Raw genomic sequence first — 18,854 nt, 5'->3', positions numbered from 1 at the left:
TATACCTTTGTGATTGTAAATGCCCTCCATCTCCATAGAGGACCTGGAATGGGCAATGCAGAGCATGGAGCAGGGCACCAGGCCCTCAAGGGCAGGGGAGCGGTCCGTGGTTCTGACCAGGCACCAGTCTGGCTTGTCGTGGCAGCGTTCCAGGACTTCCACGGTCTGACCGCGCCGCACTGTCAGCTCGTTGCTGTTGCTGGCCATGAAGTCGTGTATCACCACGGTCAGCTCACAGCCACCGGACAGCTGAGGGAGAAAGGATACAGTAATCACAATGACCTGCTTTAAGATGGTTCTTCTAACGGTGTGTGTGTGTGTGTGTGTATCACCTTGTCGCTGTCCAGTGTGTTCTGTGAAGTGCGGGATGCCAGAGAGATGGTGTCTGGTTGGCTGCTGCCTTCACCTTGACTGTCCAGGTCCTCTCCATCCCTTGTTAACACACACATGATCGACGAAAAGTGTAAGCATGAATAAACTTCAGATTGATGTGACCGGTTGATGTGCATTACGCTCTTTTCCCTGGGAGTCACATTACCTTCCTCTTCCTTTGTGGTGCTTGGCTGTAGTTGTTTTGGGAATATGAATGGGCTCCTTGAGAGCTCCTCTCAGGTGAATGGTGCGCTCCTGAATCACCTCCCTGATGTGCTTGATCCAGTCCTGCTTGTTCTCAATGCTCGACGCCTGTTATCAATAACGAGTTCAAGAAGGCAAAAAGTTAAGAGTGGTCAGAAAATGTACTTGCTGTGGAATTCTTGTTGCACTCTGTGTTTCACACAAGTCTGAATTTATCTCTTATCATCTCCTATCAACTCAAGGCATTTTTCAGATAAATCTGATCTTACATGAGCTCTCTTCAGCAGTGGACCCCTAGACAAGCTGTACCCCCACAGCCCTGTCAGATGAACTTAATTAACCTTCCCCGATGCCATCTGACACGTTCCAAACATGTTCATTTGAATTGATTTTAAAGAACTCACATTGTGCTCATTTTCAGGTTTATACTTGTATCATGAGTTTCTATTAGAACATGTTTACATGCTTTAATGTGCAAAAAACACACAATGTTTCTCTTGCTGTCTGAATATACCTGTATTCACCTCATACATACGTATATACATATATGTATATATAGTGTAGTTGTGAGTATACGTGTGACTTTCTAGATGTATTGCTTTTGTGTTTTTAGGCTGTTTGGATAAGAGGTGCTAAGAGTTTGTGCTTCAGACTTGTGAGAAGAGGGCTGTGTTGTGGGATTTTTTGTACTCACCATCGCTCCATGTTTGGATCCCTGACTTAGCTTTGAATTTGAAATATAAAATAGAAACATTTCACTGGTTTGGTTTGAGAAAGTAAACATGACATTTTTTTAATGCTGACAAAATGGGTTTACATGATAGAAATGCACAACACTGATAATTTGCCTTGACATCGTAGTGTGGGCCAATTTAATGTGTAGCAGGTTGTAATGGATGGTGTGTTTGAGTGTGTGTGTGTGTGTGTGTGTGTGTGTGTGTGTGTGTGTGTATGTGTGTGTGTGTGTGTGTGTGTGCGTGTGCGTGTGTGTGTGTGAACATGACACACAGACACACTTCATTTACAATGCACATAGCACATGACTGCTTCTCAGCGGTTAGTTTGGTAGTCGACATGAAATATTATGTGGTAAGAATTAAACGTGTTAGGATTTTGGCTCATGCTGTACCAACGGCTGACACTCATTTGAATCCATCTGGGACAATCTTCAACAAGAAAACACACAGAAGATGTTTGAAAATGGGGGCTCGAAAATATTCCCCAAAAGAACTACTAACAGACTAACTAACAGATGCCATATCTTACTTCCACAAATCATTAAAAAGCTTCTTTCTTGTGGTGGAGAAAGATGGCTACTCGTGACTTTGATAAAGTGGCACAGAGCCAGAGATTGTGGGCGTTCAGGGGTTGAATCAGTGTCAGCAGCGTTGGTGGAAGCATATCAGCCCACAGAGAGAATTAGAGATACAAACACCCACAGAAAGCACAGCCCCAGATATACAGATGTGCCTGTGCTTGCTAACAGATGGAACAAAGCAGAATTTAACCAGAGGACAGAGGCTGGCAGAGAGAGACAGACAGAAGACAGAAATCCAGGAGACAGAAGAGGAGTTTGTGGCTAGAGAAAGCCTCTCGGCCAGCTTGAAGCTGCTCATGCTATCAAACCAGACATCAGAGAATACAGAAGAATAGGTAGGAGGGGTTAAATATGAAGAGAGGAGAGAGAAAACTGGGTTAGACCGATATGAAGATTTTCCTGTCAGTGACATCCAACAAGCTAATATGGAGATTTGTTTCATTACATAATTTATATACAAACTGTATATAAACTTGTAATCTAGATTATTTTAAATTTTCAATGTTACTATTGTGTGCTTCAATACTTTTAGTGCATTTGAAAACCCATATCGGTCCAGCCCTAAAAAGAGATTTCCGATTGAATAGAAGAGAGGAAGTGTGTTTTACCTTGAGCACAATCTTGTTGTCAGACGTCGGAGTGCGTCCCACCCACAGAGCAAACTTGCAGGGGTCTCCTTCAACATGCTCCGTCACCCCCAACTCTGACGTCTGGGAAGAGATAAGGAGTAGATAAAAAAGGTTTCTTCAGAAAATATCAGGGTAAAATATGAAATCCTCTCCATCCGGATAAAGTGGGATTTCTTGAGACTGTGTTGATTTGAGTAATAGGGTCAATTACATATACCGCCATTTTGTAAATAAAGTTAACATGCTAATTATGTCATCTACCAATACAAACACTCAAAAGCCTGATTGTTTAAAAAAAAAAAAAATGCAGTTAAAGTTGTCTTTTCCAAATGCAATTTATTACGTATTTTTCTCCATCTCCCACTTACAAAGAGTTTGCTCTTGTAGATGTATTTGCTCCTGCCGTTTGAGTCCTTGACCTCCTTGCTGAAGACAAGAGACATCTCAAACAGGAAGAGGTGGCGCTCCCGACCCTTACGGATCAGAGTCTTTGGATCCCAGACCTGGAAGGACTCCTGGAGAATAAGCTCGCCCTGGGATTCGATGTTTTCATCAAAACCTGGGAGAAGAATGTTGGATGTTAGCTTGAGAATTAAAATAAGCTCACTCCAAATACAACTGACAGTAACAGATCCCAGCAGTGTAAGTAACAAGCAGTATGCGTTAGTCACCTTCCAGCATGGAGAGGTGCATGGCATCGTTAGCTTTCTTGGGAACGCTGAGCATCACCTCCAGGCCATCCTTGATCTCTCCTTTACCTTCTTCGCAGCAAGTCAGCAGCTCCTAAACACACGCACAGAAACCATTACAACAAGGAACTACGGAGACGCCCACCACAGCAGTGAGATTCGGCATGGTGACTTACCTTTAACAGGAGCTGATACTTGGTGATTCTCTGCACAGGCTTGATCAGATAGGAAGAGATGGAGTTGGCCAGTCGGTGCCTCTGTTGAATTTCCTGCAAAGAGAAGAACAATAATGTGATTGCACGTTGCTGGCATCCAGTTTCACTTTAACAACCATAGGCCATACTCACATCAAAGTAGTTCCCAGCATGCTCTAGGATGAGCTGGGTGGAGTCGGGTTTGTTCTTACAGTAGTTCACATACATCTGAAATTTATCAGCCTAGACAAAGAGAGAAAGGCGTTACAATGATTGTGATAATAACCCACAACATTCAATCACACTTAAACTTACCACCTGTAGCATAATGTTATTATCCATTACGGATTTAAGTGGCTAAATGTCCATTGGTACAATACAAGATACAAAAGGTTTTTTATTGAATGACAGTCACAGAAACAAATGGTACATACCCAGGTGACAAAGCAATGCCCCACGTCCTCTGGTAGCTGCTCATATTTCTCCAACTCTTTGAGAAAGATGCTGACAAAAATAGAAGTGTAAGATTGAAATTGGAGAAACACAAACCCGTGAGAGTTATTAAATAAAAAAATAAGGAACCACATCAAAAAAAGGGATTGTAGCATAAAAAGCTGCATAAAGGTACTAAACTTTATTTTAATGTCGTACTTTTGTCTGGATTTGACTTTAATCCAGATCTTAAATGCATCAGGTTGATTGGACCCAGCTGTACATGCTTGAAGACATGCTTCACGCTCTAGTTTTAGATGTGATTTTGTACTGAAGTCCTAAAAGGTGTTTCTTACTTGTGGTGGAATTCATAGAGGTCCTGCATGTTTCCAAAGATGATGTGCTCCTTGTTGATGATTCCCGGAGGAATCTCCTCAACCCCACTGGTCATCTCCCACAGGTAGGTCTGCATGGACAGAAGCAGTCACGATGAAAAACAAAGTTGTGATACATTTAAATAATTGTTGTCTGACAACATGGGCGGGTTGTGATGATGAACTTACATCCATGCACTCCCGCAGGTCTCGCACGTAGGCCTTTTCTGTCTGAATCAGCTCTGCCATGATGAACCTACACGCACACACACACATACACACGCACACACATAATTAGCAATTGTCGTACTGTCCTCATCCACAGCATGATAAATCACCATGCCAATAGCTCTCTTTCAGCCTGTCTGCTTCTCCCATTTACATGAATGAATAATGAAAGAGTTCCGGGCCATAAAACTTGCCTGGCCATGAATGACTGAAATCATTGATTTGTGCTGCTCATATAATAATGACGCAGTCTCCTTTTGCTGTGTACTACATGGGGATTCATTTATTCTCTTGTGGAAGTGGACTGTTGCGCCTGCACTTCTTGTGCTGGTACAGCAAAGAGGAGGCTGATGAGTGGAGGAGGACGTTTAAATCCCACAAATCCATTGTGTGTGCATATTTACATTGAAGGCACTCTCTTACTCAGAGCCACTTACAACTATTGAGCAAGTAGGGGTTCAGTGTTGCTTTTGACAAGTACACGGACGGGAATGTGTGACCTTCTTATAACGGACCATCTTAGTGACCACTCTGCTGCGTATCTCAGGCACTGAGCCAATCCTCTAATTACTAATGTCCTTTGGAGCAATAAAACATATTTCCAACAGGAGCTTGTGCTGACTGGCTACTTTTTTGTTGTAGTTTGTAGGCATAGCACGTACTGTTCAGGAGCGGAGCTTTTAGCTACGCAGGCTAAATGCTAAATTGTTTTATTATGCACAACCTTGTGCACTTTTTTGTCTTCTAAATGAATGTGAACCAGCATTTCTACAACAGTTTCTGTTTTGAAAGATTTATCTGATACAGTATGACATAAACAGGGGGTGGTGACGTACTCCTTTCTGCGCGCCGACTTGCGTTTTTCCTCGTTTAGCTCGTGAGCTGCATCCCGCAGCTTGACCTCTGACCCCGGAGCTGTGGCCGGGATGATGTCCAACTGCAGATCCTTACTCTGACGCAGGCAGAGACAAAATATTTAGTGATTTTACGAGACAGACAGAATGTGAATTACGATTAGTTTCAGACATCCAACAAAACAAATGAGCACTTACTGCCTTGTTAGAGTCCGAGGAGATGCCCAGGGCTTTCTCCAGGCTGCAGCGGTACTTGTCCATGCGCAGGGAGAAGTCTCTGTAGCGTTTGTCCACAGCCGTTACCCATTTCTTGATCTCCCCAGCGTGACTGTGGCCTTTTTCACAGAAGCCGTCAGCCAGCTGGATCAGCAGCTTCACACGCTCCTTAGTTTGCTGAAGGAGAAGGGGGGGGGGGGGGTTCAGTTTGCACACACACACTAGCATTCAGTTATATGCTTATGTGTGTCGGTTTGTGAGGCCAACCTTGGCTGTGATGTGGAAGTCCTCATGCTCCTTCAGTAGCTCCTGTGTGTGGTGGATACTCGAGCCGGTGGAGGTGTGTGTGGACAGGTAAAACTCCCCAGTGTCATGAATCCACTCCAGAGCCTACACACGCACACGCACGCGCACGCACACGCACACACGCACACACCGCTTAATCATCTCACTCTACACAAGAGTCAGTAAAGTATATCTTTGTTGACCTGAACTGAACTGTGTCCTGATGTGTTTCATGTACCTGTTTGGCACTGCGTTCAAACACCACATACTGCTGACACTGGTCCAGCCGTCGTTTCCTCATGGTCCAGAAGTGGAGAACGCGATTCTCTCTCTGCAGCAGCTCATTGAGGATGTCTTAACACAACGGAAACACAGTAAACACACAAGATTCAAGACATTCAGCACCTACATAACCAACTAAACTCATAGGTGTCATCAGTGCGGCATGCTGGCGACATGTTAGCAAGAGTGGACATACTCTCATTTCTGTAGTTACTCAATGTTGGTCTGAGATTTACTTAAACGTGTTAACTGGTCATTTACTGGTCATTGCTATCACATATGCCATTCCAAAAGGACACATTGAGTGTTTCCCCCATCACTGTACAGGCTGTAAACCAACAGGAAACCCCCCGCCGGGTGAAAAAAAATACTTTCTTTTAATGCCAAAAATAACAACGAGGCAACTGTAATAGGAGCATGACAGGTGAAGTGAAGATGACGCCATCTGAAGCTTAGCAGCTAAAGTAGTGCACCTCACACTTCAACATGCTGATGGATTCAGTGTTTTTAACTCAGCTAGACCAGAGAATATTCAGTTAATCTGTGATGTTGTTTTGCCCTCATCGTTCCATGTAAAGTTTCCTGAAAGTGATGTAATGTAGCCCCGGTGTGTTTTATGTGGAGTGAGCTCTGAGCCAGAGTCCATTTAAAAAAAATAGCTTTTTAATGCTGCATAGTTTGTCAGCAACCGGTAATATCGTAACTTCGGAGGAAAGTTGGCCTTGTGTGCTCTGATTAATTTGGCATGCAGTTAATACACCAGTCATAATTTTGTTTAATGAAAACTGGCATTTACCTCTGCTGTTCTTCACCACTGTTTTAGGACAAGGAAATAAAAGTAGCAACAGGCAATCCAGCTTTAAAGGACTCCTGACATGTGCTTTGTATGGATTTTGAAATGTAACCGTTAAATATTTGGAAAACTAACTGTTTTGGTGTGGTAGTAGCTCGCCCACATTTGCAACCATTTATCCAATTATTCTTTTTTCAAAATCACTTCATCCATAACTTTTAACTAACTGTTTTCTGATACTTACTTTTAACCTGCTGTTCTGGTGCTTTGACGTGGCTCAGCATCCCAGGCATGTTGACGCTGTTCCTGTGCATGTACTTGAGGAAGACGTCTGCGTTTCTTCTGGCCAGGGTGCATGCCTGATAAAAATACACACACACACACACACACACACACACACACACACACACACACACACACACACACACACACACACACACACACACACACACACACACACACACACACACACACACACACACACACACACACACACACACACACACACACACACACACACACACACACACACACACACACACACACACACACACACACACACACACACAGAGAGAGAGTGCCGCTTAATCATCTCACTCTACACAAGAGTCAGTAATGTGTACCTCAGAGATGTAACTTGATGCATGTGTAGGGTCTTTTTTGATTCAGTTGCATGTATGTTACCTTGAGGAAGGCCTCCTTCTGTTCCAGGTGTTTACTGATCATGGGTGAGACGTGGTCCGTTTCACAGTTGGGTCCCAGTTTGTCGGCTCCTCCGCACCAGTCCTCCTCTCTCTTATACTCCTGCTCCAAGCTCTCCAACACACTGCAGACCTGTTGGGACAAACGCATTTAATTATTTTTGTGGAGAAAGAAACGGTCAAGTTGAATGCCGAACCCTGCATGGGGTCTCCTACCTGTTCAGAGGTCTTGTAGAAGGCCACGGAGGCGTTGACCAGCTTGAGTCTGTCCTCCATTTTTAACATGAGCTGCTGCCAGTGGGAGGCCACGCTCTCTGCACAGTCTCTGATCAGGTCCATGTCATAGTGGTTTGCCTGGAGCAGAGCCTCTGCCTTCTGCTGAACCTGCAGGGCACTCTGGTGGGTTTTCTGCAGATAGGGAGGAGGTGGAGAAAGGATGGGGTTAAAATGACTAAAAATAACTAGCCAGACTTTGGATAGTAAACCTGATGGAGGGAGAAACTGATGGGATGAACAGACTCTGTCTCACCTCGATGGCGTGTTGAAACTGTTCATGTTCCCTCTGCAGTTGTTCAGCTTCCTGTAGAGAACTGGCTGTTATGAGACCTGCGTTCAGCATCGACTCGCCGTTACGAATCCAGCCCAGAACCTGGAAAAAAAACGAGGAAAGCTGTGTTTAAATGTCACTTTTTCTTTTTTTTTAAAAAGATGTCCTGGTATACTGTTGTTGAAAAATCTTGGCTTGCGGATGGTGCCTTGTTGCGGGTATAAGATTGTGCCTCCAACCTGTTTGACTTCAGCCTGCAGGTGTCTCAGCTGGACGCACTGCTCCAGGTGCCTGCGGTGCTGCTCGGCTGCCAAGTCCAGTTCTTGCTGCTTCTCATGGAGAAACTCCAGCAGGTCCTGGACCCGTGTCGCCATGTCAACGTCCCTATCGCACAGCAGCTCTACGCCTGGAGGCAAGACGCACATTATTACCCTTCGGATAGATACAGGAGACTTCTACCTAAGCTAGCTGCAGTTCTGTCTTATGATCTGCCCGCCAATGCAATTAACATCCCTGACAGTCGTAATTACCGCTCACATGTGTATTACTTCTCGATTATTAATTTTATCAGTATGTTTCAATACACGTGACATGATGTAACCATTCTTTGTGTTGTTTTGGAGAGCACCTATTAGCGTGCAAGATCACAGTTTTGAGTTATTATGGTTAGTGAGTGGGTGCCTCTCATCACAAACGCTGACCAAATCCGACCCGCAACACCTACACAGTGTCAATATTAAACTAATGGAGCCAACCGAGAAATCTGTGCAGCAACAGTGAACATGAGCTGTATCCCGCTTTGACTCTCAGCTCAATGATGACTGACGTCTGATGACCAGGTGACAGCCAAACATCTCTTCACTTCTACTTTACAGCATTTTACATTGCTTATAATAGCAGTGACACAGGGGGATAGATATAGAGCAGGAGAGGGTTTGTAGATTTCAGAAGACCTTTGAATGCCTAAAACAATTACAATAGACAAAACAAAATACTGGTTATTTCCAACTGAAGGAAAGCTGTAAAGTAAAGCTGCAGTAAAGGAAATTAACACAAGTTGGTTGCTAATACTAGGAGCGTTTCCATTAGGGTTCAATGTGGCCGCTCGGAAAGTTTCAGGGCACACCCTCTCAAATGTGCAAAGATGCGCATGCACAGATTATTTTCTGCGCTGTGTTCTTCTACACCACTGGATAAAAGTGTCTACTCTACTTTTCCATGTTGTTGTGGCGTCTCTCCTACCACACGTCACATCCCCCTGAGAGCTACATCCCATTAGCAGCCAGGGCTTCTCTCAGGGGTTTGAGCAGCCGTTTTTTGGACGTGCTCTCCCACAGGGCCAACAAACGGCCACTCGAGCGACTGACCAATGGCCAAGCTGTATGGCCTGGTGCTGTAAATACAGTGCAGTCGGGGGAGGCAGGGACTCACCAGAGGCCTGGACTTCGTTGACGTACTGTAGCAGCTCCTGACCCTGGTGGATGACATCGAAGGTGAGGTTGTTCATGGTCAGGGCCTTGTCAGCGTGGTGCTGCAGCCTCTGCTCAGCCAGCGTCAGGTCCTCCGTGTCAAATTCAGTCATCTGACCCGTCAGCTCCTCGTTCCACGACTCCAGGTCAGAGATGATCTGAGGAAAGGCAAAAGGATTCCACTTTGAGAGCATTTATTTACAGTGCTGAGAGGTCATTGGATCTGGTTAATACAGTAGTAGTAAAGTATGGTTGTCACAGACTGAGATTGTTGCACAAAGGTGACTGAGAGAAAATAATTTGTTATATATTTAAAAACATTTCGATTGTTAAAATGTATTTTTCACCGTCCAGTCGCTCAAACACACACTCATACTGTACACACAGCAAAAGCAAACACTCCTGCCGAGCACACTCACGTCAATGGCGTCCCTCTCGAAGATGCGGAGCTGAAGGAAGAGCTCCAGTTTAATCTTCCTCTCCTGGAAGAGCTCCTCCATCTGGGCCTGGGCCTCATCCAGTTGCTGCAGGACGCTCTCGATGTGGTTGATGGAACTGTTGTGAGGCGTCTTGTTGCTGGAGATGGCCGAGTCCCTGGAACAGAAACACATGATTAAGCAATGAGTGTTGAGAAGCAGCGCTGTGCACTTAAAAAAAAAAAATCAGCTATAAAGACACAGTTTGGCACAACGCCAAGCGAACTTAGCTGCTCTAAAAACTGCTGCATAGCACAGCCGGCAGCCATTTATTCAGCTGGAATATAGAAAGAGAGCTAATGTTCATTTAATTTAAATTGTAAACGTTCTGCCTGAAGAAAGAAAACACTTTTTTCAATCGTCATTTTCCAGACTGGCTTTTGTGTTATAATATCTCTTAAATCGTTTTTAAACTTGTATCATATTTCTTTCTGTTTAAATTGTTTTTACCTGTGACTAATACAGTCGTGGAATACAGTTCAACATTCTGATATCATACATGGATTTTTTTTGTTAAAGAGAAACATGTTAATAGGGAAATAACACCACTGTATAAAAACCTAAGTAGACCTGAACTGAGTGTAGAAAGATTATGTAAAACGTTATTAACAAAGGGTACATTTGCACCCCTACATACTATTTAATAAAGATATCTACATACACATACTGTAGCAACATATCAATAAATATTCACAGAGATACTTATATAGATAGTCCCAAAACAAGCCGTCCTAATATGCAGAACATTAATATAGCTGCAAATAAACATTTGTAGTGTAAAGATAGTGGTGTAACGGCGTCCTGGGCAGAGAAAGTCTCTCTCTCTCGCTCTCTGTGTGAGTTTCTCTGTTGGCCCTTTAAACCCACCTCATTTTGTTGTCTTATTATACATTCAAATTGAATAAGTACATACTAGCTGTAATATTCTCCAGGCTGTTTACCGCTTTCAACATTGGCTTCCATTACTCCAGAGTTTATGGATTTGGTTTTAGCAAATGAATGGTGATCACTTTATGGACTATAAGAACCAGAACTTTGAGCTTGAGTTTATTTTTATCCAACATGTCTGTACACAATTTCTCTCACATGAGGTCACAGCAGGGTGTAAAAAAAATAAGTCAAAATTTGAGTATTTGAGTGGGAAAGTGACACAGATCATACAGATTCTGATTTATCAGTCAGACAGATGCACACGCATGATGCACTGTTAGCACACGCTGGTGAGTTAACAGGAAGCAAAATGTGAGTAAGCAAAGACAGCGGAGGTCAGGCGCTTTCTGATTGGCTTCAGGTCCATTATTCAGCATGACGGATATACTCCCACACTCAAATGAACGCATGTGTGTGGAAATACAGCAGTGTCACACACACACACACACGCACGCACGCACACACATACATACGAAAGATGTGCAGACTTATAGTTGCCTCCCGGGGAGACGCTGCCACACAATTAGGCACACACGTGTAAAAGCAAATTATGTAAGAATTCACAGTGGAGCCAATACACCTGGGGAGGGAGAGGGAGGGAGAGAAAGAGAGAAACAGAGAAAGAAAAGAAGAGAGTGAAAAGGGACTGGAACATCTTCTTCGTAAAAATAGAGTTAGAGAATGAGGGTCAACTGCATCCACCTCTCCAACACCTCCTCCCATCCTCTCAGCTTTCTTTTTTTTGCTTTTCATGCATCTCACTGTCTTTTCTATATGACACAGGCTATTCATCGCATATTTATTTAAATATTCGCAGTCCTTTCTAAATCTGCCCAAACCACTCTGCCAAAGCTCTATTTAAAGAAAGTCTAAAACCATTATGCAGAAGGTTTTTTCATTGTTTTCCTTATATTTTTCTTGTCACTTGGCCCAGAGTGTTACTGCATCGATTGCTGGTCATAGCACGTGCACTATTATGTATCATCTTTCCCTCTCTTAACTAGTATTTCCAATGGTTTAAAGCGTGGTTGCCAACCATCAATGAGTAAACCGATTACCCCTACTTTATGAATATTTCATATTATATTCAATGCATAACAATAATGATAACAGAACAACTGATGAAGAGTATAAGTTGCCCAAATAAAACAAGCGCTGCCTTTTCAGCAGAATCTTTCCTGTGAGTATTGCAACAGAGATTTCCTTTCCGTTATTTATAGGAAACTTTAACAATTCTTTCTTCTTTTTTTGACAAATTCAGTTGTTTGTTCTCTCTGACGCTTGGCCATTGTTCCATCAGCTCTTTGGTTGTTTTAACTGCATACTTTTCTAATGAAGGACCAGGCTGTTTATCAGAGAGGGAAGGCTCCGTGGACAGAACTTGTGTTAAGGTCTTCACTGTGGTTTTTCCTGTATGTCTTAAATTACAATCTAAACTTTAAAAAGAACATTTTTATTTAGTTTTCTCTATGGAAATTAATAAAATGCTGCAATATATACCAACTGTATATTTGTTTTAAAAGTCGCCTTACACCCCTTAAAGTATGCAGGTTGGGAACAATTAAAAGGACTGGTTTGTGGCCACTGTAATGATTTTCCTTTCCATCTGCCTCATTCAACTGATATTTCTGCAGTCTGGTATTGGACTGCCTTTGATTTCACATTAGAATGGAAATGTAGGTTTAAGATCACTGTAAGACAGAGTACAATTTTCTAGTTTTGTTCCATTTTCAATATCATGTTTTTTAGTTCCACTTCTAGTTTTGGAAAACAGATTGTTACTGGACAGAGAAAAATTCATACATAATTGACACGAAATGTCCACTGTTAAAACAAGAAGAAACATATACAGTACATATACAGTACCATATAGCGGGATCATTAAAAGTTTAAGGGAGTAGACGTGGCACTGAATAATTTCCTAATGGATTTCTATACACAACTCTTCATCTGTCTTTAATGCGGAGACGTGATTTCATTTTTAGGTGTATTAATCTCTACCTTAGCTGCTGGATGAGATCCTCTCCCTCCTTGATGACGTTGACGGTGACCTGCAGCGTGGTCTGCTGCTGTTGGCCGAAGCGTTTGATCAGATCCTGGACGGCCTCCACCGACTCGGCGTAAACGTCGTCCAGCAGCTCCTTCTGGAGCTCCTCCAGCCATGTCCACAGCTACATCAGGAGGACATGCATTCATATGACGATGTATATTTTCTCATACTATCCCAATATTAAGGGAGACTTGTGTGAAATCTCACTATCAAACCCAAAAAAAAACATGTCACACACAGCTCCCAGTGATCTGCACCTCTCAAAATTCTCACTCCGGTCACAGCGTTCACACACTGTGATTATGCTCTAACATGCAAACAATCAGTAACACAGATTTTCAGTAATCTTTGCAATCACCAAAGCTGTTTGATGACACTTAATCCATCGCCTCATTCAATATTCTCCCTCACATATACAGTACAAGCCATATCCCCAAAGGATCCTTGTTTATAAGGTGAGAAATGTCCTCAGATTGACCACCTCTACATGACTAACAGCATAAAAGCAAAACAACACATACTTTTTTTTTTTTTATCTGGTAATTATGTCCCTGTTGCTCAGAGAGCACTGTGAAAGCTCTCATCCACACAAACACACAGCCCACCATCCACTTCAGCATTACGTCATCCTCCCTGCCTACCTCTTTGACGTGCGTGTGGAAGGCGACAGACATGTCCAGCAGGACTTTGCGCTGCTCCACGCGGCGGACAAAGTCTTGAATTCTGTCTTCGAGCTGGTGGGCGGCCTGGTAGATCTCCTCTGGGTCGCACTCTCCCGTCTGGGCCAGCTGCTCGGCCGCCTCCAGCAGCTTGTCTGCATTGGTGTATGTATTCTACAGCGAGGCCGAGGGATGGAGAGAGAGAGAGATGGATTAACCCAGGAAGGTGCTTTAATATTAGTGAAACATATTTGAACACGAGCAGAGTGAGGAAGAGGGGGGAAATTAATAGTCACTGAAATGAATTATCACTGATAGTCATTGATAATACAGCTGCACAGACATAACTCGTGAGAGGAAATGGAGGCAGAGTGGGTGAAGGTGATATAAAGAGGAAGAGAAAGATTCTACAGAGAGGTGGGATATGAGAAGGTTTCTTATTAATATTTTTGTTTAAAGCCGATCATTGTGGGCAAGTATTCTGCACAGTTTTATCAGTTATTATCAGTTGGAGAGGGACATGTTTAATTATGTCAAAGCAGCAATCCTGCACTACAAAAGTACTCCATTACGTGTGAGAGTCCTGCATTGAAGATGTTGGCAAAAATATGCAAGTATTGAGCAAAATGTACTTGAATTAGCCAAAGGAAAAATTGAATTAGAGTAGAGTAGAGATATAAAATAGCATAAAATGAATACATAGCAAAGTACAAGGGCCTAAAATGTGTACATGGGATATTTAGCCACTGCTTGAGGTTAAATAAACTCCTATAATGTGATTGAAACTACACCATAATGTCCCTGTTCAGACCTGGCATTAATATGCATCTTTGGTAATCCAATCAGAAGGGGACAGCTCTCAGTACGACAGTTCACACTGAGTGTCCACATGCGTCTGGAGCGACCACTTATGATCAGATCTCACATCCCCACTCCATATGCAAATAAACATGGACTTTTTCGCTGGCATAGATCAAACGCATCAATGGTTTTAACTGGCTGGAGGCAGAAACGCACTTCCCTGTGAGTCGTCTTCAGAAAAAAAGAAGAAGAATCAAAACAATACAGACTGGGTCTAGTCCTTGGCGAGTTCCATTCGAAGCCAAATGGATCCAACATGTACTTGTTAATATATCTCTAGGGGCTTTTCGAAATGTTTATACGTCAGGGACAAAGTTGTTACGCTCCCTTTAATGTGGCTCAGGACAGACGTATGTGGCCTCTACATGGATCCACACCTGTTATCAAAGCTGTCCACTTGTGATCAGATCGACCACGACATGTTAATGCCAGGGAACAAACAGGGCCTATGTGGAACTGAGACTGAAAATAATGTATTATTTCTTCTTTCACAAGTGATACTGATGTTGTGATGCTGTTTTTCTTGTTTTAACAGTGAATGCTGAATCTCCCGTCTATACAACAAATTTACCCTCTACTAATAAAGAAACCTTCAACTTTGAAGTTGTATAGTCTCGCTTTGAAATCTAATCACCTAAAGACATTATTATCAATTACATTAATAAATAAAATGGGGGAAATACAATACATTAGTGGTGGCGGACACTTACTGGTCACTCTGTGGCATTTCCTTTGTTAAAATACCACAATCAACACTGTGATATATTAGGTTAAACCTGGTGGAGAGTGAGAGTTACAGAAACAGAACCAAGCTACCTGGGCCACTTCCTCAAAGTCTTCGTGCCTTTTCTGTAGAGCTCGGGCTCGGTGGAGGGACTTTCCCACACCTGTGTGTTTGCTGAGAAAGGCCTCGCCGTGGTTTTCGATCCAGTCCAGCACCTGTGCAGAGAGAACGCACGTGTGTAAAGTGAGACAGGCACTCGGAAATGGGATACCACAAGGGGGCGCATTAAGGTGGTGGATAATCACAAGTGTTGATGATATTTAAAAGAGTGTGTAAGAGAAGAGGTATGACAGGAATAACGATCAGTATTTTACGAGGAGTTGCACCGAGCTTTTCCTTTTCACACACCTCCCCCTGCACTCTGTCCTTCATCGCATTCAGGAAAGAACAGCTGCATGGATATATGACCCAATTCAGTTGCCATAGCAACAGTTGCCATGTCAACACACTCAGGAATGTCCATGATTTTTGGACAGTATGCAACTGTATTATCATATTGGACCATTTGGTCAGGGCATTTTTATCCTGCAGAGAACACTTACATTTCAGACATTTAAATGTTCCTTTCTATTCAAACGCATGATGAGTGAAGACACAAGGTTCCAGCAACTTGCTCAAGGACATTTTGATAGGAAACATGGCTGTTGCTGGGCTCAAACCCTTTATTAAGAGTAGATTTTGTCTAACCAGTAGTCCACCCGGCTATTTTCGAATTACAGTCTAACCCTTTCAATGTTATACCGAAAAAGCTGGCATTTAGGTTTGTTCCTGGAATTACCATGTTTAAACAAATGTATGTTTGCATATCAAAAAAAACATATATACAGTATGTATGCATGAGCGTGTGTACCTGTTGGACGTCCTGTTGAAAGACGCAGAGCTGCAGACGCTGGTGCAGCCGCACTTTGCGGTGTTGCCAGATGTTTTCCAGTTGTCTCTGGTGATGCAGCACCTCGTGGATGATGTCCAGGACGTGGTGCACTGCCTTGGAGTAGTTTGCTGATGCTGTCAGTGAATCAGCACTGCCCGGGGTCAAAGGTCGCTGCAGCTTGTCCAACAGGGCTTTACCATCTTGGCTCACCTGATAAAGAAAGTTGGAAAATAGGTTTTCGTGGTATTTTTTTTTTTACTCACAACTACAAGAAAAATGCACAACAATGAATTAGAAGTGAAAAGGCACTAACTATGAAAAGTATACCGGCATAAATAGGTTTTGTATTGACTCAGGTTCCCCCCCTGTATATTACAGGACTAAGTTGAGTCACTGTCGGGCTTAAGCATCAGAGAGTACTCTGAACGTGGTTGTGTGTGTACAGTTTATTGAATAAATGCTACAACTCCTCAAGCCCCAAGCTGAGTCCATGTGTCTTTGGTTGCTACCTGCTGATAAAAGTGAAGGGAGTTTGCAGTTAGCAACCACTTCAGGCTCACTGGACCAACTGTTAAGGTAAACCCACTACTCTCATTTTAGCTGCTCCTCCGACTTTTGCTCTGCACCACCTTAGTCCACCTTAAGTCTCAGTTATATATTTTTTATCCTTTTTAGAAAACATACCTTCATGTTACATTTCTAAAGTTATAAAGGCAAAACTTAAATAAAGAGCCCCAAAGGAGGAATTAGTGAGACTGTTCAGTTGCAGTTCCTTTAATATTGTCAGAGTGAAAGTAGTCATCTATTTTCAATTAAATCTGAAGCCCATAGTTCTGTGTAGACGTAGTTTTAATTTGGACTTTATCCTACAAAATGTAATTCTGCCCTAAACAATAAAAGTGCTGCATTTTCCAGAGTTTGTACAAATAAACTTAATTTTAAAGTTTCAATTCCACCAAGAAAGAAAAGCTACCACAGTTACTGGATGTGAATTAAATTATTACACAATAAACCTAATTATGACTCTTAGAAGTGTATTATTACTCACATAACAAGGACACTGCTGCAAAATAAACAGCCCATGTTTCAGTGAGTGTGAACATTTTCAACTCTTGATTATTTTTGCACATTGTATATGTAGATGAAGTGTGGCGTTACCTCAGAGTAGGCAGCGGTGATGTGTTCATACAGGCCTTGGTGGTGGTGGATAGCGTCTTCAAGGTCTTGCAGCTCAGAGGGCAAATCCACTTCGCCGCACGCCTTACACCACGAGTCCACATTACTCATGTACTGCAGGGAAAAGACACACTTATATTTAAACAGACACCGATGTAAAGCATTTTCCCATGAGACACGGCAAGAGACAGAGATGTTGTGTGCATCCCTGTGCTCTTCCCAGGAGTCACGTGTAAGTCAGACATACCAGAGTGTACAAGAAATGGCCTGAGGAGCATGTTTTCATACTATTACTGAGCCTAAAGATGCAGAAATGTCTTTATGAGCTCTCTTAAAGCTGTTTCAGAGGAATTATACATGGTTGAGTATGCTGTTCATTGGCCTGTGGTGATTTCGTAGAACTTTCAGTACACCCCTGTGGGAGGGGAGGAAAACAAAACGATCAGCAAGTCTGCCCTCAAAGAAATATCACAAGTTGAAATCAACTCATTGTTGCCTTTTAAACATATCTGCCGTGATAACTGGAATAAGATACACTGGAGATCAAAATTAGAGAACAATACTTGATTTCTTTTGAAATACTGATTTGTTTTTTTATTGTTCAGAATTTGATAGAATACCCGTTGTTGCTATTCCACTGCTGTACTAGCATGTTTTTTAAATAACCAAGGCACTTCCACAAAAACCTTTATTTTGTGAAAAAACAGTAAGTAAAATTAGAGTACAGTAACCACTGTGTCAGAAGAGAAGATTTAAACAATGTTTTCTTAGGGCTGTAGGATTGAAAAATGAATAGGAAGTGTAGAGGCCACAGCTTTGAATGACTTCAGTACATCTGCGCCCACAGGACATCACTAGTTTCTCACACTGCTCTGGTTTGATCTTGGTCTATTCTTCTTCACTCTCTTCCACAGTTCACTAACTGTAGTGGGTTTCTTAGACATTACTTTGTTGCCAAGGATTTCCCAGAGATTTTCTATGCAGTTTAGATCTGGATTCTGACGCTTCCTCCTCCAAATTTAACTGATGTCTTCACATGCTTTAGGTTCAGTCCGATGCCAAAGATAATGTTTCCCATCAGACCCAAATAAATTAAACTTGAGCAATGTCATGTCATGTTTTGGGGGATGTTTTCTGCAGCAGGAGTTGGGCCTCTTGTACAGCTACATGGCAGGGTGAATGCAAATGTTTATGTGAACCTCCTTCGGCAACATGCAATGCCTTCCCTGCAATTTTCATGCAAGACCCTGCCCCTTGTCACACTGCAAAACAGGTTACACAGTTCCTTAAAAAAGGTTGAAACGAAATGGCCAGCCCAGAGTCCAGATCTAAACCCCATAGAGAAGCTCTGGAAAATACTTGGCAACAAAGTAATGTCTAAGAAACCCACTACAGTTACAGAACTGTGGGGGAGAATGAAGAAGAATGGACCAAGATCAAACCAGAGCAGTGTGAGAAAC

At 42.7% G+C, this 18,854-nt stretch overlaps 1 protein-coding gene across 6 annotated transcripts in view; it reads right to left on the bottom strand.

The window, feature by feature from the left end:
- Positions 1 to 18,854, bottom strand: part of LOC310955725 (triple functional domain protein) — an 83,075-nt gene that overhangs the window by 15,804 nt on the left and 48,417 nt on the right. For all 6 annotated transcript variants that reach the window (XM_083925718.1, XM_083925719.1, XM_083925721.1 and 3 more), the window contains exons 11-38: positions 17,377 to 17,508; positions 16,198 to 16,428; positions 15,380 to 15,502; positions 13,685 to 13,876; positions 12,995 to 13,164; positions 10,007 to 10,181; positions 9,550 to 9,745; positions 8,358 to 8,524; positions 8,101 to 8,220; positions 7,788 to 7,979; positions 7,555 to 7,704; positions 7,115 to 7,229; positions 6,034 to 6,149; positions 5,778 to 5,900; positions 5,493 to 5,687; positions 5,277 to 5,392; positions 4,402 to 4,468; positions 4,195 to 4,304; positions 3,841 to 3,910; positions 3,560 to 3,649; positions 3,389 to 3,481; positions 3,195 to 3,306; positions 2,892 to 3,082; positions 2,503 to 2,604; positions 1,271 to 1,300; positions 539 to 684; positions 333 to 432; positions 6 to 249 (exon numbers count right to left, since the gene is read on the bottom strand). In XM_083925718.1, coding sequence (XP_083781844.1) covers positions 6 to 249; positions 333 to 432; positions 539 to 684; positions 1,271 to 1,300; positions 2,503 to 2,604; positions 2,892 to 3,082; positions 3,195 to 3,306; positions 3,389 to 3,481; positions 3,560 to 3,649; positions 3,841 to 3,910; positions 4,195 to 4,304; positions 4,402 to 4,468; positions 5,277 to 5,392; positions 5,493 to 5,687; positions 5,778 to 5,900; positions 6,034 to 6,149; positions 7,115 to 7,229; positions 7,555 to 7,704; positions 7,788 to 7,979; positions 8,101 to 8,220; positions 8,358 to 8,524; positions 9,550 to 9,745; positions 10,007 to 10,181; positions 12,995 to 13,164; positions 13,685 to 13,876; positions 15,380 to 15,502; positions 16,198 to 16,428; positions 17,377 to 17,508 — 3,868 coding nt within the window. The remainder of the gene's footprint in view (positions 1 to 5; positions 250 to 332; positions 433 to 538; positions 685 to 1,270; positions 1,301 to 2,502; positions 2,605 to 2,891; positions 3,083 to 3,194; positions 3,307 to 3,388; positions 3,482 to 3,559; positions 3,650 to 3,840; positions 3,911 to 4,194; positions 4,305 to 4,401; positions 4,469 to 5,276; positions 5,393 to 5,492; positions 5,688 to 5,777; positions 5,901 to 6,033; positions 6,150 to 7,114; positions 7,230 to 7,554; positions 7,705 to 7,787; positions 7,980 to 8,100; positions 8,221 to 8,357; positions 8,525 to 9,549; positions 9,746 to 10,006; positions 10,182 to 12,994; positions 13,165 to 13,684; positions 13,877 to 15,379; positions 15,503 to 16,197; positions 16,429 to 17,376; positions 17,509 to 18,854) is intronic.

Source organism: Echiichthys vipera (genome assembly GCF_963691815.1).
Source record: "Echiichthys vipera genome assembly, chromosome: 13".
NCBI classification, from domain to species: domain Eukaryota; kingdom Metazoa; phylum Chordata; class Actinopteri; order Perciformes; family Trachinidae; genus Echiichthys; species Echiichthys vipera.
This window is presented reverse-complemented; position numbering and strand designations above follow the sequence as displayed.